The sequence below is a fragment of the Harmonia axyridis genome, chromosome 4, assembly GCF_914767665.1.
Source record: "Harmonia axyridis chromosome 4, icHarAxyr1.1, whole genome shotgun sequence".
NCBI classification, from domain to species: Eukaryota; Metazoa; Arthropoda; class Insecta; order Coleoptera; family Coccinellidae; genus Harmonia; species Harmonia axyridis.
This window is the reverse complement of record NC_059504.1, coordinates 6022554-6049229: the sequence shown is the minus strand read 5'-3', so window position 1 is coordinate 6049229 and position 26676 is coordinate 6022554. Positions and strand designations below refer to the sequence as shown.

General features: G+C 35.5%; 1 protein-coding gene across 1 annotated transcript in view; it reads left to right on the top strand.

Moving 5' to 3' along the window:
• Positions 1-671: 671 nt before the first annotated feature.
• The window catches only part of LOC123677775 (hydrocephalus-inducing protein homolog), a 53574-nt gene continuing 27569 nt past the window's right edge, over positions 672-26676 (top strand). The window contains exons 1-25 of the mRNA XM_045614473.1: positions 672-821; positions 881-1274; positions 1723-1922; positions 2629-3081; positions 4178-4415; positions 4475-4679; positions 4731-4798; positions 5367-5581; positions 5755-5991; positions 6047-6171; positions 6376-6559; positions 7625-7980; positions 8091-8353; positions 8610-8845; positions 8968-9165; positions 9230-9784; positions 16990-17229; positions 17283-17534; positions 18894-19304; positions 20069-20208; positions 20368-20712; positions 21565-21762; positions 24253-24302; positions 24350-24475; positions 25741-25932. Coding sequence (XP_045470429.1) covers positions 735-821; positions 881-1274; positions 1723-1922; positions 2629-3081; positions 4178-4415; positions 4475-4679; positions 4731-4798; positions 5367-5581; positions 5755-5991; positions 6047-6171; positions 6376-6559; positions 7625-7980; positions 8091-8353; positions 8610-8845; positions 8968-9165; positions 9230-9784; positions 16990-17229; positions 17283-17534; positions 18894-19304; positions 20069-20208; positions 20368-20712; positions 21565-21762; positions 24253-24302; positions 24350-24475; positions 25741-25932 — 5968 coding nt within the window. The 5' untranslated portion in view covers positions 672-734. The remainder of the gene's footprint in view (positions 822-880; positions 1275-1722; positions 1923-2628; positions 3082-4177; positions 4416-4474; positions 4680-4730; positions 4799-5366; positions 5582-5754; positions 5992-6046; positions 6172-6375; positions 6560-7624; positions 7981-8090; positions 8354-8609; positions 8846-8967; positions 9166-9229; positions 9785-16989; positions 17230-17282; positions 17535-18893; positions 19305-20068; positions 20209-20367; positions 20713-21564; positions 21763-24252; positions 24303-24349; positions 24476-25740; positions 25933-26676) is intronic.

Genomic DNA, 26676 nt, shown 5'->3' with positions numbered 1-26676 from the left:
TCTTTTATTTGCATAATGAGTTACAATAAAGAGTAATAAATATCCAAAATTCCAAACAAGCAAACTGATATAGAAATGAATAATTATACTCAGGTATTTTTTCTGGTTAATTCTGAATTGATCTTCTGGTGGCTAAGAGAATATTTTAATCCAACGGAGGCGATCCATAACATACAGTGGAGGTGATGATATAGGGTAGGTGAAAAAACTTTCAGTCAAACTCCACCAAATACCAAATAGTATTTGGTGGAGTTTGACTGAAAGTTTTTTCACCTACCCAAATATTTTAATGTATGAGAAGATATTATGTTCCGATCTTTATTACTAATTTTTTTCATAGACAATTGGAATAGATTAAATCTGTGGTATTAATTTACCATGGTCCAAAGTGTTGATAAGTTAGCGATCTGTAGTCATCATTTTGAGCGCATTCACCATTTTTTTTTATCACAGAGATATTCAAATTGATATGAATAATGAAATAAGCCGAAAACCAAATGAGACAAAAAGTTTTTCACGTATATAACATACATAGAGGTAAAGACTTTCAGGCCATATTGATTTCATTTGGTTTGAAATGTATATTATGATGATTCTGTGTTTTCGTTGAAAAAAAATGGAATTTTGTGCTTCTAAAACATTTGATAAACTCATAATAATATACTCTGTCATTGAACGATGAAACTGTCAAGTCTTTCGATATAATTTTTGATATCGTTAATTTTGTTAGTAAAATGTCGCACGTAATAAGAATAAATGATAATAAAATACAAATAACTGACCTCCTGAAATCTTTCATGCAATTTGAAGAGGTCGTTAAGGTGAGAAAGATCCAACTGTTTGAAAAAAATAATTACCATTTTCATATTTGGATTTCCAGATTACCCCTTCCAGATACATGAAAGAAGTAGGGATGCCCTGTGAAGAACGCTTGAGAATCCTGAACGACAGAAGTAGAAAACAAAGAATAGGAAGACAGAACCAATTGTGGACAATACCTGATATTGTGGTGTTTCAAAATTTTGAAACCCACGTGAAGTATTCGACAATAATATCTTTCATGCATCAGAAACAGCATCCAGTTAGAATTAAGGTATTTTTCGATCTCAGTCCATGTTTTCGTTTGAAAGAATTGCCAAAAACGGTTTATTCGAAACTTGCTCCTGGTACTCCTCATAAAATGACTCTGGATTTCTACTCAGAAGAATACAGGGATTATTCTTCTTCAGTTAGGTTCGAAGCAGAAGACGATGTGGTATATCTGCCAATTGTAGGTTAGTATATTCACAATGTCAGAGCCTCTTTTTTATTCTTTATCACACATTAGCTGCCAATATTCTTGTATGCAATGGGTTTTCTAATAATAATGACAACACTGTATTAAGTTTTGACATTTCTTATGTCATTTGTGTTCAGTACGTTTTGACATTTATTCATGGAAAGATACACGCTTCAACAACATTTAGAAATTATTGTTTCATCAAAATCAGTGCGCATTTGTTGATACTAAGAGAAATGTTAGAATAATTACAGTAATGAAGACAATATTTGGTCAAATATAATTATTTTTAGGCATTGTAATCCGAGAGAAATAGATTCAGTATTAAAATTGGATTCAATTTTGTGACCTAGCATCCTAGCAGCTTTTATGATATGTCCTCTTTTAATTTTAAATTTCAAAATCTATGAAGAAGCTATAATTGTTTATTCGGGTACTTCTAGCTCTGGCACCTCGGTCGATTTTAATCTTTCCCGATGTCATTGAGATGCCAGAAACTGTGGTAAACATTTCATCTGATAAAAAAGTATTCATGAGGAATATGGGAAAAAGTCCAGTGGTATTCAAGCTCAATGTGACTGAACCCTTTAGTGTTTGTCCAAGAACTGGTATTATGGAACCAAATGAAGTATTAGACGTAAAGGTAAGAGCAGTTTAGACAACCTTAGGCATTCGAGCTAATATAAGAATTCAACATTTCCATAATAATTAAGTACAAAACCAGCGTCAATACGGCCCTGTTGTATCTTAGGTAGTTTATATGACTTCCGAAAGAGATAACTTTGCATGGTGAATTTTCGGAATGTATTGCTACTCTTTCCTAGATGGTGTTGACGAGTGTCAAATCGTACAGTGACTATATACATATACTAGTAGTAAATAACTAGTAGTATATAGTCACTGTATCAGACTTGATAAAACAACTGTTTTATTAAGTCACTGTACGATTCGATACTCATCAATAACAATTTTCAAGTCATTGTACCACCAACACCATCTAGGAAGGAGTAGCAATACTATATAAAAATTCATCCATACAAAGCTACCTCTTTCAGAAGTCATATGAACTACATAAGAAAGAACAGGGCCGTATTGATACATGTTTTGTAGGGTATTCACTGATCTCTAAATAAAAGGTTTTCCACTAAGATGTATCATTCTGAATAACCCGCTATCTGGGCAGCTGTTACTTCTGAAGCTGTTATTTGACAAGTTAAACTCGCCATCACTAAAAATGGAATGATACACGCTACAACAACACATTTAAAGTGTTCAAATTGACATTGACAAATATTTCTACTCAAACTTATTATTTATCTTAAACTCTTAAAGGTGTATTTATACTTTAGGTTAGTTACAAGAGTTACAAAGTAGAGAAAAACTCTTCCGATTTAGTTATCAGTTTCGAGGGAGTAGAGTTGTACTCGACACTAATTTGTGCAGTGAGGAACTGCGAAGTATACCTCGACAAAACAATCCTCTATTTCGAAAATACCTTCCTGAATCTTCAAAGATGCATATCGATGAAATTGTTCAACAAGAGCGAGTATACCATGAAATATCAGTGGAAGATCTTCCAGACGAAGTACAAAGACGCCCAAATGCACAAAGATTACCGTCTCAAATTGAAAGACGTGAACGAATACGAAGTTTTGAGGAATATTCAAAAGGAAAACCCAAACATAACAGACGCCGATCTACATAAAACATTTTTGCACAGGATATATGAAGATGAGCTGGCCGAATTTGATTCCACTGACCAGTTCCTCTATCATGACCCTAACTTCAAGTTTACGGATACTGTAAGTGAAAAATTTGATTGCTGTTATTATATTTTGTCGAACAACTGCTGTTTTGGCATTCTCTTCATTCTGAAAGTTTTTGGAGGCAATAATAGAGAGTTATTGCAATGTACAAATGAGCGATATTTCAATGAAAGATCTCTCATTTTGTTACGCACGCAGACGCATTTATTTTTCAAGAATATTTGGGATTTTTGAGGATATTCTGAATCAAAAATTAGATTAGATTCAATTAGGGAGATTCCGTTTCACTGCGACCTAATGGTCTATTGTGCCCCCCATTAGAGCTATTCTCTCCATAACGTGATCTACAACTCGCCTTCAGCTCCAGAGTAATGAACTTCAGGATCTGGGATGACTTCAAGTAGACTAATTCCTCACTTCTACAAGTATTTTGTCCAAAGCAGATTTTGCGTTGGCTAACGTTGGCGAGGCATTCCGTCACCTGGTGATCAGGAGTTTCTTCCTCCTCCCTATAGAATCTGCATTCATCATTTTCCTCTAGACCCATTCTCATAAGGTGTTTTCTAAGGCGACAATGTCCTGTGAGGATGAGGAATCCAGTGAGGAGGTGTAGCATATTTTTGCTAAAATCCAAATACTTCTTGGATCTCGCAGTGATCCAAACCAGGAAGATTCCGCCAGAGTGCTTCTCTTTCGGTTTTTTCCTTCTCCTGAAAATCTTTCTTGTCTCCTGAAACTCTTTCTTGTTTCCTGAAACTCTTTTTTGTCTCCCGAAACTCTTTCTTGTCTCCTGAAACTCTTTATTATCTCCTTAAACTCTTTCTTGTCTCCTGAAACTCTATCTTGTCTCCTGAAACTTTTCCTTCTAATCTGAAATACCAGCCTCCTTTTATTCATCGACCAATGTCTTATGTCAAATATTCTACAAGGACTCTTCACCAATTCGAAGAAGAAAAATTTTATTTTCCATTTTTGGAAGCATGTAAATTTTCAGTAAAAAGCTTGAAACTTTTGACACATGAAAGACTCCCTTTAATTTTCGACAAAGATTGACTCCCTAAAAACCTTCGAGCTTGTTTGGTAACAAAATTTGGTATAAAATTATCACTGCAATGTTCATATTCAATTCCAGAATGGTGTCATTGGTCCACACAGTGTAGTCAATATCGAAGTGGTTTTCTGTCCCACAGAAGCAACCCATTACGAAAGTGTGGCTTATCTAGACGTCACTGGAAGAGAAACCCGTCAACCACTGAAAATGGTTGGAACTGGTCTCGGTCCAGAAGTGTGCTTCAACTTTAAAGTTTTGGATGTGGAAAATTTATATCTTTGCGCAAAGCATCAATATGAGATAGTAGCCAAAAATGAAGGTCTGTTCCTATGATGAAGCACCCTGTATACCTGCTCGATGGGTAATTTTTGTTTGTAGGTCATATACCCGCAACTCTCACCTACTGTCACAAAAACATGGACTTTGGTGGCTTGATGTCTTGTTCGCCAGACGAAGTCCACATAAAGCCTGGAAAATGCGAGAAAATGGTTCTAGAATTCAGTTCAACTATGCAGGGGAAATTTTTGGAGAATTTGAATTTCCGAATTGCTGAATCTGGGGAATATGTCAATTGCGTATTTCAGTGAGTGAAAAATCTTTCAGTCGATATTTTCTTACAAATACCATTTTTCAGAGGAAATGTTGTATGTCCTTTGCTGAGTTATAATATAGAGGAGATTGATTTTGGCATAGTAGCCTTTGGTGAGTGATACAAGTACTCCAATGATCCACTAATTTTCAAATATCTTTTCCCTTTAAAATACGCTTCAACATCGACAATCACTTCTTCATTGAAGCCTTATTTCCTACTCTGAAGCATTCTTTAAAAAGTCGGCAAAAACATTTATACTGTAACGTTTTTCTGTTAATTAAATCGGTAATTCTGACTAACACTAATTTATTTCAGATACACAACCATATACAACTATTTACGGATACTAATACATTAATTTATTTCCACTATTACATTTATTTCCATTACTGCATTAATAAATTTCCACAACTTATATATACTTGAGTATACGACACTGACTGGCGTCTTCGTCGAAACTGCCCTCCTCTGCGGCTTCCATTGGTTGTATACCGCTGGCATCTCTCTCCAGAAGGGACTTGATCTTTTCATCGAGCTCTCGGTGCGTCCGGTACCTTGTCGAAAGAGGCAGTGGCATAAGCCTTGTGAATTCGTTTCAACACAACCTATACATCTAAGAAACCTGTGGTATGAAATGACACGAAGTGCAGTCCATAACTGATCGATTTAATTCAAAAGGTTTCGCTGTGGAGAAAGAAATATCAATTCAGAACACGACGGAAGTTCCCATTGAGTTTCGTATTTGCATTTTGAACGATGGATCCTTCGAAGCTATCACTTGGGTAAACTTTTCAATGACGCACGATGAAACGTCTGTGAGCAAAATGCCCAAAGAATTCAGTATATGTCCAGATGAAGCTACAGTTGCAGGGAATTCTTCTATCACGATAAAAGTAAGATAAAATCAACATATACCAAGTGATAGGATTTTAGAAGACTTCAAACCAATCGAAATAAGATAAGAACTTGTTTTGCACTTTCTGACACTATTTTATCATTACACTCTAGGCAGAAACCAAAATTTTGAGGTAATTACTTCTGAAATATGCTACATTAATTATTTCAGATTACTTTGGTACCAAATAAGCCTTCAAGACATTCTACATATCTGCATACCTATATGTGGGGCTCTAGAAAACATTACGTAGAACTGCCTATATATTACAATTGTATAGTACCTACCGTAGAATGTTCGCCGCCTAGATTGGACATAAGATATTGCTTCATAAACTGCCCTTACGACAGAATGTTTACCATCAGGAACATGAGTGAAGTACCTGGCTACATACTCTACAATGATACGGTAACATAAATACGTACTAAATCCATTCAAGGAGAAGACAAAAAAGTTTTTACAGGACGAAGATGATGGTCTCTCCTGCAAGTTATCCTTAACAGAATCTTACATTCAGCCTGGAGAAGAGATTACGATTCACCTGGAGATCAAGGGACTGCAGCTGGGACTTCATTCAAAGCACTTAAAGTAAGGAGTTTATCTTCAATATTTATACAGGATGAATAACACTCCACACTATTGAATGGATCCAACATTTTTTGTCTGAATCGAATATAAATTAAAAAAAATTTAAAAACTCATTGATTATATATCGACAACAATTCAACGGAAAAATGCTAAGACTTCAATATGTAGAATACTCAATCTTCAGCTAACTTGGAATAAATTCAGTTTTACAGTGTTTGGCAGTGCTCCCAATGATCTCTGTAAACTGACATGTGACGTCCAAGGCCCTGTGATTTGTGTGAATCCTGAGGAGATAAAATTTAGCCATGTGCCACTTCTCAAATGGCACTCAAGAAAATTGAACGTCATGAATGATTCTCCAGTACCAGCCTATATATCGATTCAAGTGGTAAGTGTCGAGTAGAAGAGTATTTGAGCGCTTTTCAAGGATAGAATAGTATCTAATGCCAAACTTCATGCCAAATTTCGTATAATAGTAATGTCAGAAACAGGCATTGGGGTATATGGAGCTAAACTGAGGATCTCAAAATCCCTGGGAAGTGAGCCCTCTATTTCACAGACCGAGAATGTCTCAATATGAACCTCAAGGGGACGCATATCTACATCCCCACGGACAGCCAGACCACACTGATATCCCTGGAACGTACTGCCAGGGGTCTCTGTTGACCTGGGAGTGCCGTTACTCCATAAAGCAACTGGCCAGAGGCAATAAAGTGACTCTACTGTAGGTACCAGGGCACTGTGGTGTTGAAGGAAACGAAAAAGGCCTAGCAAAATTTGCAAAAAGTGCATCTAGGTTAACAACTGCTGGACCTGAGCCTTTCTGTGGGCTATGAAAAGACCAATATAAGGCAATGGGAGTGCAATAACAGGATAAACCACTGGACAAACACTCCTGGACGTACTCAGGCCAAGAAATTCGTGATGATTTCACCTTCCCATGCCAGAAAGCTGTCACGAGCTGAGCTTCGAGTGATGGTAGAACTGCTAGCTGGGCACTGTCTGTACAAACATTATTTGTACCGTATGAGAAAGTCAGCAGATGAGATTTGCAGGCTCTGTTGACCAGAAGCAAAAAAAGCTGAACACATGGTATGCAAGTGTCCAGAGCTGGCTGTCCAAGAACCATTCATATGGGGAAGCCGGTCCTGGATACCCTTGAGGTAACAGTCAAGGCCCCTAAAGAGGTTGTCAGTTTCATCAACGCCATTGACGACCTCCTTGAGTTTTCATGAATGAGTAGGGTAGAGAACAAAAGATCTACATGCTCACAGTTCCCGGAAGGCTTACCGAGCCACAACGACCCTAGTTCAAATAATAAAATAATATATATCAAATATATTCAAAAATGTTTCATTAGGAATTTTTCGAAGTTTTTCTAACTGTTTCAAAATACCATGCGACAGCAGAACTGCTCAAAGTGCTTGTTCTTATATCAAGTTATCTTTTCAAGGCCAATCCGACTTTTCATGTGAATCCCAACGAATTCAAACTGGAAGCTTCTGAGAAATTAGAAGTGGACATTTCCATCTTCTTGACCTATATCGCGAAGTACACGAGCATCCTCATTCTGAACATCGTCAACAGCATGGATCCCTTGAAGGTTCATGTATCGGCCTTCGGAATTGGATCTTGCATACTTTTCGAACCCATATTGGAGCCAAAATACGACTTGGGCACCCTTATGACACACAACAGCTTCAAAATACCTTTCAAGATGACAAACATGGGTAGAGACTTGCAGAAGATCTACTTCTCCAGAGTGAAAGATATGAAGAGTATGAAGGAGGATACTCCCACTATGAAAGGGTAAGATCCCTTTTATATGAAAGTCTTCTATGAAAATTTCAAAAACTTAATTTAAAAATTATGATACTGAATGGTTTTTATTGGAAAACAATATTTGTTAAATATTCCAGACATCCCTTCATGATTGACCCTAACCAGTTCGATTTTATGGAGAAAGAACAGAAAATAGGTTACATCGACGTATACCATACAGTTCCAGGACCGGTCGACCTGATGTATTACTGTTATTCGCTAGACAAGACGACTAAATTCACAAAAGTTTTCGAAGTGAAATTGTTCGCTCAATTTGAAGACCCAGTACTGGTGTTATCAAATTCATCGCTTAATTTCAGGATGGACGTTACTGTCGATGAAACCATCTCTCATCTTCAAGGTGAGCGTTACAGTTCGAATATCAATCAAACATTCCTTCTAACACTTTATTCAAAAAGACCAGGGTCTAACAACCGAAAGCTGAAAGCAGTTCTTGTTATCCTTAATGAAAATAATAATGAACCTAGATTTGAACCTTGAGGAAGTCCACGAACCCTGCACACAACATCAAAACGATCCTCAATTTATAATTCTATAAGTCCCAATTCAAATAATAATCTTAAAAATTAATTTCGATCATGTTTGCTTTTCTACAGAAACCTTCACTATACTGAACGAATCATACCTAGCCTTGGACATCTACGTCAATCTCACCCCTCCATTTTATATTCTGGAAGAGGAACAAGGAGGTAGAATATCAACACTGAACGTAAATGTGGCCAGCAAGTCAGAGTTTTTTTTTGTCGTTGAATTTGTTCCCCCTACTGGCGTTAAGAAATGTTTGGTAGCTAGCGGGACTATGAAGATTGGCTTCAAACTTCATCCGAAAACCGTGAGTACACATCATTAGTATGAGGTTCAGCTTGAGGATCATTTGCAGACTAATACTACCAGATATGGAGTAGCTCTCTAGAGATTTTCTGATCTCCTGATTGCAATTTTCTTTTATTTCAGTTTATGATTCCCTTAACTGGAGACATACACTATCCAACCTTGTTTACATACCCAGAAGCAATCAGGAACCATAATATAGCACCTATGGCTAACTGTAGCAGAGAAGTCATCATCAAAAATATCAGTCCACTGCCTGTCGCTTACCAGTACGAGTGGGAAGTTGTATCTTACACGCTAGAAAAATTGGAAACACCAAGAGTAAGTCCATTGTTTGAAGGATGCCCAATTGAATAAAATACGATCTCTGCATTTTATTTTGCAGTATAACCTCTCATCCTTGGATAAAGCCACCAGCTGGAACCTGAAAAAAACAGAGGAATATCCTGACGTAGATCCCACTAAAGAAGAAGAAATCAAGCAGATCATAGAAAATCTAGTACGGGAAAATCATTCTGAAGAATTCAAACTACCAAGGTACTCGGATATATGCAACATATTTTTGGAAAACGTGCGTTTTCCAACCATTCCTCCGGACGTCAAGAAAAAACTGTTGTACCTCTGCAAGTATCATCTCTACCCCATTGCACAGAACGTATCTGAAGTTGAGGAGGATTATCTCAAGATTCTCGAGGATGTACCAGGTGCCAAACCCGATATAAACGAAGCTATGCTGAACATCACCCCGTATCAAGGCTGTCTTCAACCTTACGAATGCAGCCTGGTCAACTTTTACATAAGACCCCCGCTGCAAACTTATCTCAAAGCTACCGCAAAATGCAGAATACTGGGTGGCGCTGAAGAGAAGATAGAGGTCTCTGCTGTGTGTGGTGATATTGCCTACGATATTGATAAGATGAGTGTTTCCTTCGGGTATCAGGTGAGTATTTTTTTCAAATTTCAACTAGCTGGAGGTTTCAATTATTATCACATAAAATTCCATTTGTCTTAAACAATCTTCTGAAAAAAATTATTTGTATTACAGGATTTAAACCTATGTTATTTCAAAATATATCTAATTGTGGTGTCCGGATAGATTATTTCTTGAGAAATTTGAGGGCTGAGCATAGGCCCATTTCCTTCGATAGAGTCACATACACTTAGATCCCTCTCGACTTTTTCTTCAACTTTTATCGACTTTTCTCCCTTTATCGTCATATCGTAATTTACTAGATTATATTTAATGGATTCGGTCCTTACTTGGCGGAAATTCATTATAAATAAAATAAAACGAAGTAATTTCCACTATGTTATTTAATTGTTAGCAACAATTGTTTCGCCACACTGTGGCTTCATCAGGCTACATTTCTGAACTGATAAGAGTACAAAGGTTTTCGGAATCTTATATAGGAACAAAATTGACACAAAAATATTCGAAAGGGTATAAATTACAAAGTTATATTGGACCATTTACAGCCTGGGATTTCCAAACTATCGGAAGAAATTCAATAAAGGGGATGAGTTTACATCCGTTTGTTCGTTCAACAGAATATTTTGGGTATTATACCTGTTTATTTCCAGGGATTCTAAGAGTGTTAGTCTTAAGCTCTTGTTTTCTAAATGAAGAATTTTAAAGTTATTATTGAAGGTATGGTCCCATTCTTTTAAGTGATTCGCGTAGGTTGAAAACGAACTATCAGATGTATAACTCTTTTGGTGTTCCTTTATCCTTTTATTGAACGATCTTCCTGTTTGTCCAATATAAACCATAGGGCAATCATTACAGGTTAACTTGTAGACACCGGATTTAGTTTCTTTATCTGTTTTGTCTTTATTGTTTTTAATGAACATCTCTAAGTTGTTACTTGTTTTGAAGGATATTGTGTAATTGAATTTTGTTTTCAAGTATTTAGCAATCTTTTCAGAAATATTATTAACATAAGTTAACGAAAAAAATTTAGTATCAATACCATAATTTACCTTAGGGTATGTTAGACTCAAAGCTTGCTTTCTTTGTTTATTCCTCAAAATTTGATCAATAACATGTGGACTGTAACAGTTATTCACAGCTATTTGTTTAATTAAATTTAATTCTTTACAAAAATTAGCATGATTCATAGGTATATTGATTAATCTATGGATCATACAATTGTATGCAGCCATTTTTTGGTTTAACGGGTGGTTAGAAGTAGCATGGATGGTAGTATCAGTATGTGTAGGTTTTCTAAAAATACTGAAACTATGATAGTTATTATTTCTGGTAATTGTTAAATCAAGAAAGTTGAGAGAATTGTTATGTTCAATTTCAGAAGTGAATTTGATACTTGGGTGAATGTTATTGATAAATTCTGTGAACAAAGAAAGTTGTCTATTTGTACCTTTGAAGCAACATATAATATCGTCTACATATCTAAACCAATAAAGGAAATATTTTGTGTTATTGTTAGAGTGAATTTTGTTTTCTAAATTATTCATGAATATTTCTGCTAGGATTGGACTTAAAGGGTTACCCATAATCAAACCTTCATCAGACTTATAAATGGTTTCATTAAATTGAAAGTAATTTTGACTGAGGCATATTTCTAAGCAATTTAAAATGTCATTCATTATAATCGGATTTGTGTTATTGGTAACAAGTAATTCTTTTATTATTTTAATAGTTTCTGCTGGGGGAATGCTAGGAAATAAGTTCTGTACATCGAAAGAAACAAATTTAGATTTGTTAGGCAAATAAATATGTTTTATTTTCTCAATCAGTTCTAAACTATTTCTTATCGAGTATACAGAATTAAATTTTGTTTCTTTTTGTATAATTGTTATTAGAGCTCTTGATAATTTGATGCTTGGTGCTGAAATGAAAGAAACTATAGGTCTGATGGGGTTATTATCTTTATGAAGCTTTACTAAAGAATATAATTTTGGAATCTGTGGATTCATTAAAATAGAAACAAAATTTAATTCTGTATACTCGATAAGAAATAGTTTAGAACTGATTGAGAAAATAAAACATATTTATTTGCCTAACAAATCTAAATTTGTTTCTTTCGATGTACAGAACTTATTTCCTAGCATTCCCCCAGCAGAAACTATTAAAATAATAAAAGAATTACTTGTTACCAATAACACAAATCCGATTATAATGAATGACATTTTAAATTGCTTAGAAATATGCCTCAGTCAAAATTACTTTCAATTTAATGAAACCATTTATAAGTCTGATGAAGGTTTGATTATGGGTAACCCTTTAAGTCCAATCCTAGCAGAAATATTCATGAATAATTTAGAAAACAAAATTCACTCTAACAATAACACAAAATATTTCCTTTATTGGTTTAGATATGTAGACGATATTATATGTTGCTTCAAAGGTACAAATAGACAACTTTCTTTGTTCACAGAATTTATCAATAACATTCACCCAAGTATCAAATTCACTTCTGAAATTGAACATAACAATTCTCTCAACTTTCTTGATTTAACAATTACCAGAAATAATAACTATCATAGTTTCAGTATTTTTAGAAAACCTACACATACTGATACTACCATCCATGCTACTTCTAACCACCCGTTAAACCAAAAAATGGCTGCATACAATTGTATGATCCATAGATTAATCAATATACCTATGAATCATGCTAATTTTTGTAAAGAATTAAATTTAATTAAACAAATAGCTGTGAATAACTGTTACAGTCCACATGTTATTGATCAAATTTTGAGGAATAAACAAAGAAAGCAAGCTTTGAGTCTAACATACCCTAAGGTAAATTATGGTATTGATACTAAATTTTTTTCGTTAACTTATGTTAATAATATTTCTGAAAAGATTGCTAAATACTTGAAAACAAAATTCAATTACACAATATCCTTCAAAACAAGTAACAACTTAGAGATGTTCATTAAAAACAATAAAGACAAAACAGATAAAGAAACTAAATCCGGTGTCTACAAGTTAACCTGTAATGATTGCCCTATGGTTTATATTGGACAAACAGGAAGATCGTTCAATAAAAGGATAAAGGAACACCAAAAGAGTTATACATCTGATAGTTCGTTTTCAACCTACGCGAATCACTTAAAAGAATGGGACCATACCTTCAATAATAACTTTAAAATTCTTCATTTAGAAAACAAGAGCTTAAGACTAACACTCTTAGAATCCCTGGAAATAAACAGGTATAATACCCAAAATATTCTGTTGAACGAACAAACGGATGTAAACTCATCCCCTTTATTGAATTTCTTCCGATAGTTTGGAAATCCCAGGCTGTAAATGGTCCAATATAACTTTGTAATTTATACCCTTTCGAATATTTTTGTGTCAATTTTGTTCCTATATAAGATTCCGAAAACCTTTGTACTCTTATCAGTTCAGAAATGTAGCCTGATGAAGCCACAGTGTGGCGAAACAATTGTTGCTAACAATTAAATAACATAGTGGAAATTACTTCGTTTTATTTTATTTATAATGAATTTCCGCCAAGTAAGGACCGAATCCATTAAATATTTATTAGAAGCAGATATTAGCTTCTTGGTCCGATGGTATTTTAAACTTCTACTTAGAAGCAGAAAAAATACACAAAACATTTGGTTCTATTCCAAATGTCTACATCAAGATGTGTTCCCGAAATATATCAATTTGAGAACAAACAATAAGAGTCCAGCAGCGAAGATAGGAAGATTACAAGGAATGAAGAAATGGCTCAAGAATGATATGAAGAAAGAATACCACCAGAGAGACATATATAATGTTTATATAAAGGTAATTCATTCAGAGTTAACTAGTAGATTACATCCTCTAGAATTCGATATTGTTGATATGAACACTAGAGAACACATTAATAACATTATTCATAAAAATTTTTTAAATCAAAACAAAAAATTGAAAAACCTTATTTATAACAAACAAAAAACTTTAGCCAAAGAAACAAATCTAAGTTCGTTCTCAACTCATAAGTTCTTTCCAAAATTTATTAATTTATCAAATGTTAAATTCGATTCCAATGAAACTAAACTATTGGAAAAAGGATTTAAATATAATCTTAGAGACAATTCAAATAAATCTTTAGAGTACTTAGCAATTGATTCAGAGTTAGCTTTACAATCATACTCCAAATCAGGACACTCAAATTTAAATTCAGACAAACATAACATCAAAAACATATTGAAAACAAAAATAATACCCAGCCCTACGACAGTTGACCAAAAAATTGTCAAGTCAATTGTAACAAAAAGCAATGAAAATAATTTAGTTTTTACTCGAGCCGATAAAGGAAACAGTATTGTCGCCCTAACTAGATCAGAATATATTGAAAAAACATTAGACTTTTTAAATCCAAAAAATTCAAAATTATGAAAAAAGACCCAACCAATTCTTTTCAAAAAATAATAAAAGAAACAATAAATCAATCCGTTAGTCTTTTCCAAAATCAACAAACACACAAACTTATTTTAATGAATCCACAGATTCCAAAATTATATTCTTTAGTAAAGCTTCATAAAGATAATAACCCCATCAGACCTATAGTTTCTTTCATTTCAGCACCAAGCATCAAATTATCAAGAGCTCTAATAACAATTATACAAAAAGAAACAAAATTTAATTCTGTATACTCGATAAGAAATAGTTTAGAACTGATTGAGAAAATAAAACATATTTATTTGCCTAACAAATCTAAATTTGTTTCTTTCGATGTACAGAACTTATTTCCTAGCATTCCCCCAGCAGAAACTATTAAAATAATAAAAGAATTACTTGTTACCAATAACACAAATCCGATTATAATGAATGACATTTTAAATTGCTTAGAAATATGCCTCAGTCAAAATTACTTTCAATTTAATGAAACCATTTATAAGTCTGATGAAGGTTTGATTATGGGTAACCCTTTAAGTCCAATCCTAGCAGAAATATTCATGAATAATTTAGAAAACAAAATTCACTCTAACAATAACACAAAATATTTCCTTTATTGGTTTAGATATGTAGACGATATTATATGTTGCTTCAAAGGTACAAATAGACAACTTTCTTTGTTCACAGAATTTATCAATAACATTCACCCAAGTATCAAATTCACTTCTGAAATTGAACATAACAATTCTCTCAACTTTCTTGATTTAACAATTACCAGAAATAATAACTATCATAGTTTCAGTATTTTTAGAAAACCTACACATACTGATACTACCATCCATGCTACTTCTAACCACCCGTTAAACCAAAAAATGGCTGCATACAATTGTATGATCCATAGATTAATCAATATACCTATGAATCATGCTAATTTTTGTAAAGAATTAAATTTAATTAAACAAATAGCTGTGAATAACTGTTACAGTCCACATGTTATTGATCAAATTTTGAGGAATAAACAAAGAAAGCAAGCTTTGAGTCTAACATACCCTAAGGTAAATTATGGTATTGATACTAAATTTTTTTCGTTAACTTATGTTAATAATATTTCTGAAAAGATTGCTAAATACTTGAAAACAAAATTCAATTACACAATATCCTTCAAAACAAGTAACAACTTAGAGATGTTCATTAAAAACAATAAAGACAAAACAGATAAAGAAACTAAATCCGGTGTCTACAAGTTAACCTGTAATGATTGCCCTATGGTTTATATTGGACAAACAGGAAGATCGTTCAATAAAAGGATAAAGGAACACCAAAAGAGTTATACATCTGATAGTTCGTTTTCAACCTACGCGAATCACTTAAAAGAATGGGACCATACCTTCAATAATAACTTTAAAATTCTTCATTTAGAAAACAAGAGCTTAAGACTAACACTCTTAGAATCCCTGGAAATAAACAGGTATAATACCCAAAATATTCTGTTGAACGAACAAACGGATGTAAACTCATCCCCTTTATTGAATTTCTTCCGATAGTTTGGAAATCCCAGGCTGTAAATGGTCCAATATAACTTTGTAATTTATACCCTTTCGAATATTTTTGTGTCAATTTTGTTCCTATATAAGATTCCGAAAACCTTTGTACTCTTATCAGTTCAGAAATGTAGCCTGATGAAGCCACAGTGTGGCGAAACAATTGTTGCTAACAATTAAATAACATAGTGGAAATTACTTCGTTTTATTTTTGTTTTATTTTATTTACTAGATTATATTAATTTTCATTACGCGAATACATTTTTCCATAGGAATAAAATTCTTACTCTAAGTGGAAATGATTATTATTATTATTATTACACTACGATTATGAAGCAGACACTAGGCGAGAAGATTTGCAGAGGTAGAGGATGAACTCTCTTGTTTCTAATGGTACTCTCACTGTTTGTACAAGAGGAGAGGAAAGAACTTCATCTCTTTCTGTTCAAATTTCAGCATTCTTTATACATTCCTTTCTAACACTATTCTACATCCCGAGATACAAATTTGCCAGCACTTCACAGCATGTGCCTGTCGGCAGAAAAATTTCCAAATTCTGTAAATCGGATGTGGAAACAGCTGAATATATACTGCAAATATCTAGAACTAGCCAGCCTAAAAAGCAAGCCACTTCCAAATCCTCAGAAAGAGATCAAAGACAATCCTAAGAATGTTATCTCATTTGCCAATATCATACACAGATGATGTTCTTGAGTATTGTTAGCAGGATAAAGAAATGTGATCAAACTGCTCAAAATTCTTGAATGCTCTTCTCTAGTCTCCATATTTTATCTGATCTAATTCCAAATTGAAGAATATTCACTGGTTCCTTCTTTCTATATACTAACAATGTAGGCCTCTTTCTGAAGTATCTGTAATTGATCTTCTCCTAACATATTTTCAAGTGATGAGTTTTTGCTCAGAGCTTCCTTTGACTGAATCAAAACCAAAACCAGCTGCTCAAAATTTATTGAATAGCGATGTGAAAAGTTTTTCTGAGTATCACCTACTTCAATTGGTCACATTTTCGAGGGAAAATTTGTCGAAAAATACCTGATTTATGGATGACCATGAACATAATACTCTCCTGCTTTAGGTATGAATCTTATTTAGTTGGTGCCTCTCAGTTCAATTGAATATTTTCTTTATTTATGTAACAACTCACATAATAGAAGATATTCCTATTTGGCAGTTGCTCCAACAAAGGCACACTTCTCAATCAATTTCAATTTCATATTTTTCCAGCTGTTCTGTGAACCATTAGAAGAACAGATAACTCTTACCAACACTGGACATGTTGGTTTCGAGTATATAGTGCAAGACGATTCCAACCATCCAAAAGCTAAAAACGACATAGATGTTACCACAGGATTGTTAACTGTCACTCCAAACATCGGTGCTCTAGAGCCTGGTGAAAACGCTTTGCTACTAGTGAAATATTTTCCAGGAATCACTGGAGATTTCAATGAATCCTTCGTTGTAGAAGTGAGTATAGATTTTTGCAATTGTCAATTGATTCTGAATCTGATGTTTTTCAGATTGGTTATTTGAGTCCCACATCTATCAGAGTGAGCGGAACAGCTGTATACTCCCAACTGTATATTATGCTACCACGTCCAAGTTTGTTCGAAGCTGCTGAGGCATTTTTATGTTACACCGCTATAGGATACTTATCAAGGGACCTGAGTCATCTGCATTACAACATGAAATGTAGTTCAAGTGATTCCAGACTGGATGAAATCACCACTGCTATCTTGGAACAGGAAGATTGGTATATTGTTGAATACGATGTGAGTGGCACTTTTTTTAGTTGAAGTTATGTGGTGATATGGACTGATGTTCTCTCACTTTTAGGTTACCCAACTTGTTTCCTAAGGACTCCAGGTTCTGTCATATTATTGATACATTTCTTCTAGTGTATTAAAAAAACTGACTTTCTATTCCAGTTTGTGTAGAATTTTGAAACTAAGATTGTATTCTATCTCAGCCTGTAGCATGCTGGAAGCAAAAAGAATATTCCGCAATGGGAAACTGGATTGGACACATAAAGATATCGAATCAATTAGATTCAAATCTTTTGGCAAAACTCTCAGATGTGACGCCAATTATCTTCGATTTTGTACCCTTTGAGACTGTCATTGATGACCGTCTCAGTGAAATGAATTTCGTAAATCGCTTGGACAAATAGTCCTCCATATGGTATACCGATGGATCAAAATCAAAAAGAGGCACAGGTATTGGGGTATATGGGCCTAAAAAGAGGATCCCTAGATCCCTGGGAAGTGAGCCTTCTATCTTGCAAACCAAGACACTAGCTACCTATACTTGCTCCCAAGAGTGTCTCAAAATAAACCTCAAATCTGGAATCATATAACCAGGGGTCTCTACTGACATGGGAGTGCCTTAATACCATAAAGGAACTGACTAGAGGGAATGAAGTAACTCTTCTATGGGTACCGGAGCATTGTAGTATTGAAGGAAACGAAAAAGCCGATGAACTTGCAAAAAGGGCATCAGGGTTAACACTTGTTGGTCCTGAGCCCTTCTGTGGGCTTGGAAAAGAGCAATATAAGGCACTGGTCCAACACGAGCTTTGGGTAATGGTGGGACTGCTGATAGGACACTGTCGGTGCAAATACCTTTTGTACCTCATAGGTAAGTCAGCAGATGAGATCTGAAGGCTCTGTGGAAAGGAGGTAAAAACAGCCTACACATAGTGTCTGACTGGCCTTAGAACCACTACCATGGGTAAGTCAGTTCTGGATACTCACGAAGTAAAAACCAAGGCTCCTAAGGATGTAGACGGTTTCGTTGAACGTATCGACGTCCTCCCTGGGTTTGTATGAATAGTAAGGATTAAGAACAGAAGATCAAATTGATCGCAGGAAAGCTAAGAGTCACAATGACCCCGATTCAATGAATAATAAAAATAAAATCTCAGCTTGTAGGTATATTGATGGACTCGGTCCTGAAAGTTTTGGTGCTGCAATTTGGCTGATGTCGTTTTCCATCGTTAATGACATACCTTCTTCTTTACAATGAAATTAACATCCATTGATTTCTCTTAAAATATACTCGTTTCTTTCAACATAAAAAAAAAATCTGTTATTAAAAAACCATATATAAGATCCTCCATTTGCACTTCACAGGACCCCAACATTCCATCTGCAGTAGATATAGACATGGCCATCGAAAGGATGATTGGACACGAATTCCTTCAAAATAATCCCCAATTATTGGGAGAAAGAGTCAGCATCAGGAAGAGGCACTTCACGATACCAAATTATTTGGTGCCAGCTTACGAACTTTGCTTTGGTAATGTCAGACGTGATGGCCAGTACGAGCAGAATGTTACCCTTTATAATTACGGTCCTGGATTGTGTCTGCTCAGGTTGTTCATAACGGACAAGAAAACTATAGAGGGAAGAGGATTCTTTGTCACGCTGGATTGTCAGAGGATTAAACTGAGAGAATTTTGCACTTTGAACGTCAAGTTTCGACCTGATGTGAAGGGTGCTGATTTTTCTAATCCTCATATATCGGAGGTGTTTTATATCGAGGTAATTCTTAATTTTATCTATGACTGATATGCAGAGAGTTTTGGTACCGATATGTCAAAATTCAGGAGGTGATTCCTTGATTTAGTGAGATCTGTCGTTGCCATAAAAAATTTCGAATTTCCTTCCTCTTTGGAGAGTCTTTCTCGAGCCAAGTTACTAGGTGCGCCCTCTCACAGGGGTTTGGTGTTTCGTCTGTGGACTCTGGTGGACTCTTCAGTTGGGCTATCCAGTGATCTCTGCCCAAGACTCACCATCTCACACCATCGTGAAGAGGTAACTCTGCACAACTTCGGGAATTCTTTATGAACCCACCGATGCCTTACTAGAGAGTGAGGGGAAGCCAGCAACGCCACCTCTCGGGCATGCAGAGTCACTACACCCCTTTGGAGTTATACCAAATGAGCATTATTCACATTTTGCAAAAAAGTAACTCAGAAAGACATCAAAAGGGGTTTCATCGGCTCTTTCAGTCGAGGAATCATCTGTTGCGAAGGACCAAACACTGCATCAAAGGCAAATTGGCTTTTGGTGAATTTCAATACCGATTGATGATGTCAACATCTCCTGAATTAAACTGACGTATCCTTTATGCATGTATTTCTTATCAAACTGTAGCAGGCTATTACAAAATTATTCTTTTCCATAGGTTCATAATTTTATCAGTTTATCAATGAAATAACCTCTTCAATACTCCATTGATGTGAAACGTTTCGAAGAAATTGATGAAATAATAAATATCAAATTGATTTCAATAATTCTTCTAGGTGAATCAAGGAGCTCGAATTCCCATTAAAATCAGTGCCTCGGTAGGCATTCCCACCACAGAGCTCAATAAACATTGTATGGATTTCTGTGGGGTGATCGTCGGTAGTTGTAAAAGGAAAATATTGTGCCTCTACAATGTGTAAGATTCCCTCTTCATATCACAATATTCGAATATAGCCAATTTTATCCTTATTATCAACTCAAAAACAGTTTTTTATTCTCCTATAAAAGATGAAGAGCTTCATCAGTGAGCGAGGTGTTTGGAGATGAATTATTATCATTCCCTAAAATTTTCCAGAGGGTTCGTTGACGCCAAATGGAGTTGCACCATAGACACGCCAATATTCTTCGTCAGGAAAAAAGAAGGCGTTCTATCTGCTGGTGAATCCGAAGAGTTGCAGGTCTTCTTCGAGCCGAAGACGAGAGGTCCAAAACAAGGAATCATGACTTTTCACGTTGAGGGAAATCACGAAGACTTGACCGCCTACTTGAACGGCTACGGTCGAGAACCGAATTTTGTGATCAAAGAGAGCCTGGTGCAGTTCCCTCCTGTATTACAATACTCGCCCCCTTTGGAGGAATCGTTCTTCATTCAGAATGCATCGAGTTTTCTCACAGAGATCTTCTTGTCCGACTACGATAGGTGAGAAACTTCTTGAAAATCATGTAAATTTTACATTATGGTTTGTTGTTTCCCATGAGTATATCTCAAATAATTGAAAAAGACTGTTAACGAAATGACGAAAAGAATTGGGGTGTGGAATACAGGGCTGCCAGTTGCCACCTCTCCTTTCGGGAAGATACAGACTTCAAACTTCGATATGTTTTAGATCACAGCTCGATCTATAAAAAACGTTCGTATTTGATATCCTGAAGAATATAACGATTAATATGTAGATTTTCAATTTTCACCTTTTATTTGATGGGGCTGTGACTAATAGTTTAGAAAATATAACGATTATTGTGTAAATATTCAATTTTTACGGTTTTTTTCTAAATTTCGAGTTCAAAATTTTTATAAACTGGGAGTTTTACGAACACTCGGTAAGTGGTGTTGGGATGCACGATCCCTAATTAGCTGAATTTTACACTCACCTGAAAATTTTTAGATCGAAAAACTTTCCTCAAATTTTCCATACCTGAACCTTGAAAATAATTTTTTTTTCTTAAAGTTCCCACGTAGGCATTTTATAGCATCACATCATTCGATTCGTTAAAGTAGATGACGGAAAGGCTTGCAGTCCAGCGATTAGTCCTTTATTTCAGAAGTTATTAGTTGTCAACTGGTAATAAAAAATTTTAATCATTTTCTCGAGGCTGCCAATTCTTTATGAGGCAAGATACGGACTTGAAATTTTTTATTTGAGGTGACTGTGATCATTATTTAGGAGGTATCACCTGTGGATTAATTAGAGTTAACTCATAGTGGGGTGATTACCCCACTTCGAAAAAACAAAATCTTTAATACTCTGCTCATGAGATTTTTTTTTTCAAGACAAATCGATCTGCATGAACGTATCTGCAATGTATTCTGGAGAGAGAAGAATGCAAAAAAAGTATATATCGCGAGATCCCTTTACAGTAGTACCCCCAGTGATATATACAGGTTCCTGTATAAGGAACTGCTTCTGGATAGGCTTCGGAAGGAAAAAAGTTTTACTGAAGTCATGAAAGTATCGAGAACTGATATCAGGTATGAATTCAGAATATCTAACGTTTTAGTCCGGGAGCCAGTGACAGATATACATGACCAAGTTCCTCTCAAACGGTAATTAGTAGAATGCAGCAGGTAATAGTAATAAAAAGTCTCGTGAACGTCAGCTGCGACTCTGCTGCGGGGGAGAGCGGCGGCAGCCCCCCAAACACGAAGAAAAAAAAAACATTCAGTCATTTTCTCCCAACTGAAAATTTGTCAAATTGTAGCTTACCCAATATCTACACGAAAAAATTCAATCAGCTGGCTATAGCATGGTGGATTATACGTCAGCTGGTGCCTCAAACATGAAAAAAAAATATATATTTTCAATGACAGCTCTGACAGCGACTCTGATAATGAATCAGAGAGTGCCACACTCGCGAAAAAAGGACTTTCTCCACATGTTGCACAATAATATTTAGTTACTTCCACTCTCTGATTCAGTATCAGAGTCGCTGTCAGAGCTGTCATTGAAAATATAATTTTTTTTTCTGATCGAACCAATATTGAGCTATATCGCCTTAGTTACCATGTGTCATAACACACTCATATTTCCCAAGGGAAATATGAAACGTCAGTTCATATTTCCCTAGGGAAATATGAAACTATTTCTTTATTTAGTAACAAAATGGAAACTGCAATTGTTGAAATTTCCACTAAAAGTATTTCCACCAGATACAAAGGAAGAAGAAATATCTTGTTCATAATTATTCGACGACGAGACTACAGTTTTCTTGAGAACATTCCTTGCAGCAGCAGTCTCGGACGATTCTCCCAAAACGGTCTTCAAAGATTGTGATGCTGCAGATGGCTCACCCTCCACACCTGCTATCATCTTCGCTACCTTATTTTTGTGCAGCATACTGTCCGCCAGATAGCCTTCTGCAACAGACGAACTTTTCCAACCACCATGTCTCTTGAGTGTTGTCATTGAGGCTCCCGCATCGGCAACCAATGTCGCGGATGTTCGTCTTCCACAATGACCTGTATAGGTTTTCGGATTATCTAAACCCAACCATTCAGCAACCTTACTCGGAATTTTTCCGAAGGTATTTTTGCCGACAGGCTGAAGAGTACACTTCTTATTCCTATAAGCTACGAAGAACCTAAGAACGCCTTGCGGGCGCAACGCTGAATACTCCCTCACCAAACGAGCAGCACCCAGATCTTCTTCATCAATTATAGTGAATATTCTGTTTATATCATTCTTAGTCTTTGAGACTTTGATTATGATTACCGAACCACGATCTTCGATATCTGAAGATAGCATATTCACCAACTCTCGTGTTCTGCAGGCGCCAAAGATTTCCATTATTAAAACAACCTTCAAAATTATGAATGTAAAAATCTTATCAACAGAGGAAATCAAAATGAAACTTTTACCTTATACATCAAAAAAACGTCATTAGGAGCTTCACTCAAGAATGTCTTGAGCTGCTCCCGGGACAACACTGATGATTTTTTAGGAACGTATCCTTTATTTTTGTTCTTAACAAATGCTTCGACTTCATCGAATAATTTGACATCAGTTTTTTCCTTCAAATGTAGCATTGATCTTAACATCGATAGTTTCGGCCATAACGTGTTTGGAGAATATTTCTGGGACTGGGGATCGAATGAATTAATCATACATCAAGAATAACAAGAATCAGAGCAACATACCAAATCTTGGAAATATGCTAACAAAATACTATCGCTCACACCGTCCACCAATTTTTTTCTTTTCCACTCCTGAAAGCATTCGTACTCTTTACTGTAGGCAGCTTGAGATTTGGCTGGAACCAAAGATTCACGGGCCTTTGCCGCTTGAGTTTCGACGTAGTTCGACATTTTTTCATTAATTTTATTTTTGACAAGACGTCAAAATGAAACCAGTCAACCAAGATTCTCAGAAACATGGCCCATAGCAACGTTAAAAATTTAATTATTACAAAAATATACAATCTAATAATAATTTTTCCTTATCAGATTGTTTCAATCAGAAAAAAACTATTGATTACACCACGGGAAATATGAATACATTTCCCTCGGTTGTCTATACATCCCTCGGGCTCCGCCCTCGGGATGTAACTTTGACAACCTCGGGAAATATACTATTCATATTTCCCTAGTTGTAATAATAGCTATTTTTTCATGTTTGAGGCACCAGCTGACGTATAAATCCACCATGCTATAGCCAGCTGATTGAATTTTTTCGTGTAGATATTGGGTTAGCTACAATTTGACAAATTTTCAGTTGGGAGAAAAGGCTGAATGTATTTTTTTTTCTTCGTGTTTGGGGGGCTGCCGCCGCTCTCCCCCCCAACCGAATCGTAGCTGACGTTCACGAAGCTTTTTATTACTATTATCTGATGCATCTCACCAAGTATCTCTCGAGAGGAAATAATCAACCAAATTTGCACCTGGCTCCCGGACTATTTATATTATAGCCCTATCGAGAGTCAATCTTCTATTATTTTCATTGATTTCTTTCAATCCTTATTTCAGAGGATCTTCAGCATCTGTCGAACGTCTTCTGGATAATTTAGAATTAAGAGGTAAGGTAATGATGATGCACATTCAAAATAATAAGAAATGTTTTCAGTTGATAGTTCCATTGCGAGAAAGAAACCTGCTCAGGATATATTCCTGGATCCGAATATAGAGGATGATAAACCTACAGTGCAACGTACAACGAAAATTATAGTTTTTCACGGAAACAAATACACAGGTAAAGAACGCATTTTTCATTTCATTCCACACAATTGCTGTTTCAACTCACAAAAACTTTCATTTTCACTATGAATCGAACAAAATTTGAAGTCGAAAAACTTATTAGTGTTTTTTGAGTAACTTTTCGTGTCCACAATGAGTGTGCCTCTTTCGTCATTAACATGGTCGAACCTTACAAAAAAGCTACCGATCATTTCAGGCAATGGACTAGTTTTCATTTCTTTGTTAAGGATATATTCTAAAAATTTAAGTAAAATGAAACAAAAATGTTGAAGAATCATTCAAATATCTCTAGAAATCAAAAAGTTATGGGATTTTGAAGCTGCGCTTGGAAGAATAATTTCATAGTACGTGTAAGTGGCGTGACGTCACACACTAGACGACTGGTATTCGCAGAGTGCTTACGAATTCATTGGTGTACAATCACTTGTGCCGTTCGTGTCGTGTTTTGTTCGTTACACGATGGCTGAAATAACTTACTATAGACATACATATAAATTACTTTTTTCTCTTTTTACTTTTTACTCCTCACATAAATATGTTTTGCCATTGATAGACTTCAACAACCAGTAATCAACTTTATGTTTATGAAACGTTTTTTAAATAAATCATCGTTATAAGTTAAACCATGATGAAGCAAACTCAAAAGTAGATACTTACTTGAAAAGTTTAACTCCTTTTATTTCAGCACTGACATAAGATGGATTTGTAGAAAAAAACTCCATCACTGCGAATATATCTATTTTAGGCAAATTGTCACTTTGTCCTTTCACGAAGCCTTCTGCCATTATGGTGACATAAAAAGAAAACCCGAGTTAAAACTACACTGTACAACTACAAACGGCGTGAGAGCCTTGGCGCGGCTAAGTATTTAAACGTAATTTATGGTGTAGCGATCACAGGCAAGTGCCGTGACGTCACAGACCAAAGACGTTCCGCGCTAAAATACGTAAATTTAAATAATCTATTTCTCAGTCATTTATTGATGGATTTTCAAAATTTTTTCACTTATTTATCAGTTTTGCTCTATATTTTTTGATTCTATCTTGTCAAATATAGTATTATCAATATCACTAAACTAGTCCATTGTACTGAATATCTGTTAAATGTACTTAATATTTAAACCTGGCTGTAACGTTTTGAGATTGCTGCCTTCCTGTTGATTGAGCAAATAACCCATATGATTTTAAAGATTGTCCTAATTTTTTTGGGAACCTGAATTGTTCAATCCATATTTTGGTAACCTTTCCATTGAATTTCCAGATTTCTTAAGAGCAGCTAACCACACTTCACGGATTTTGCATATCCCAAGGTACAACTTGGATACAATGATTGTCGATATATTGGTCGACAATAAGACTGCTTTCTCTATGGAGGTCAATCAGATTTTAGAGGATGCGTATATGTTGAGAATGGATGCAGAAGACTGCTGCTGCAGGGAAAGTTTAATAGAAGGTAAGCAGCGTTTAACAATTCAGTATGATCAAATTCCTCAATAACGATAATCAATAATAGGCCAATTGTAAACTCCCCGGTCTACCATAGTAAAACACAGTTTTTTGACAAAAATTCGATTTTGTTATCAAGTTATTAGTTGCCTTCGAGGGCGATACAGCGATAATAGCGATCTGGCGGATACGGTGGATGCAGAAGCAATTCGAAGCCGAATTCATGTAATTTTGCCATTTTTTTCATTGATTTGTGACACGGCGCATTGTCTTGATGATACAACATTTTTTTCTTCAAATGGGGCCGTTTTTTTAACGATTTCATCCGATCCAATAACGCTATATAATAATCGCTGTTGATGGTCTGGCCCTTTTGGAGGTAATCAATGAATATTATACCTTGCGCATCCCAGAATACTGATGCCATAACCTTGCCAGCTGACTGTTGTGTTTTTCCTCGCTTTGGATTCGGTTCATCGTGTGCAGTCCACTCAGCTGACTGTCGATTGGACTCCGGAGTGAAATGATAGAGCCATGTTTCCTCCATATCACCACAAGTTTAGGTTTATTGCACTTAATCAGCTTCAAACACTGCTCAGAATCATTAACACGTTGTTGCTTTTGATCGATTGTGAGCTCGCGCGGCACTCACTTCGCACACAGCTTTCTCATGTACAAATATTCGTGAATGATATGATGTACACGTTCAGATGATATCTTCACAATATCTGCTGTCTCGATCAATTTCACG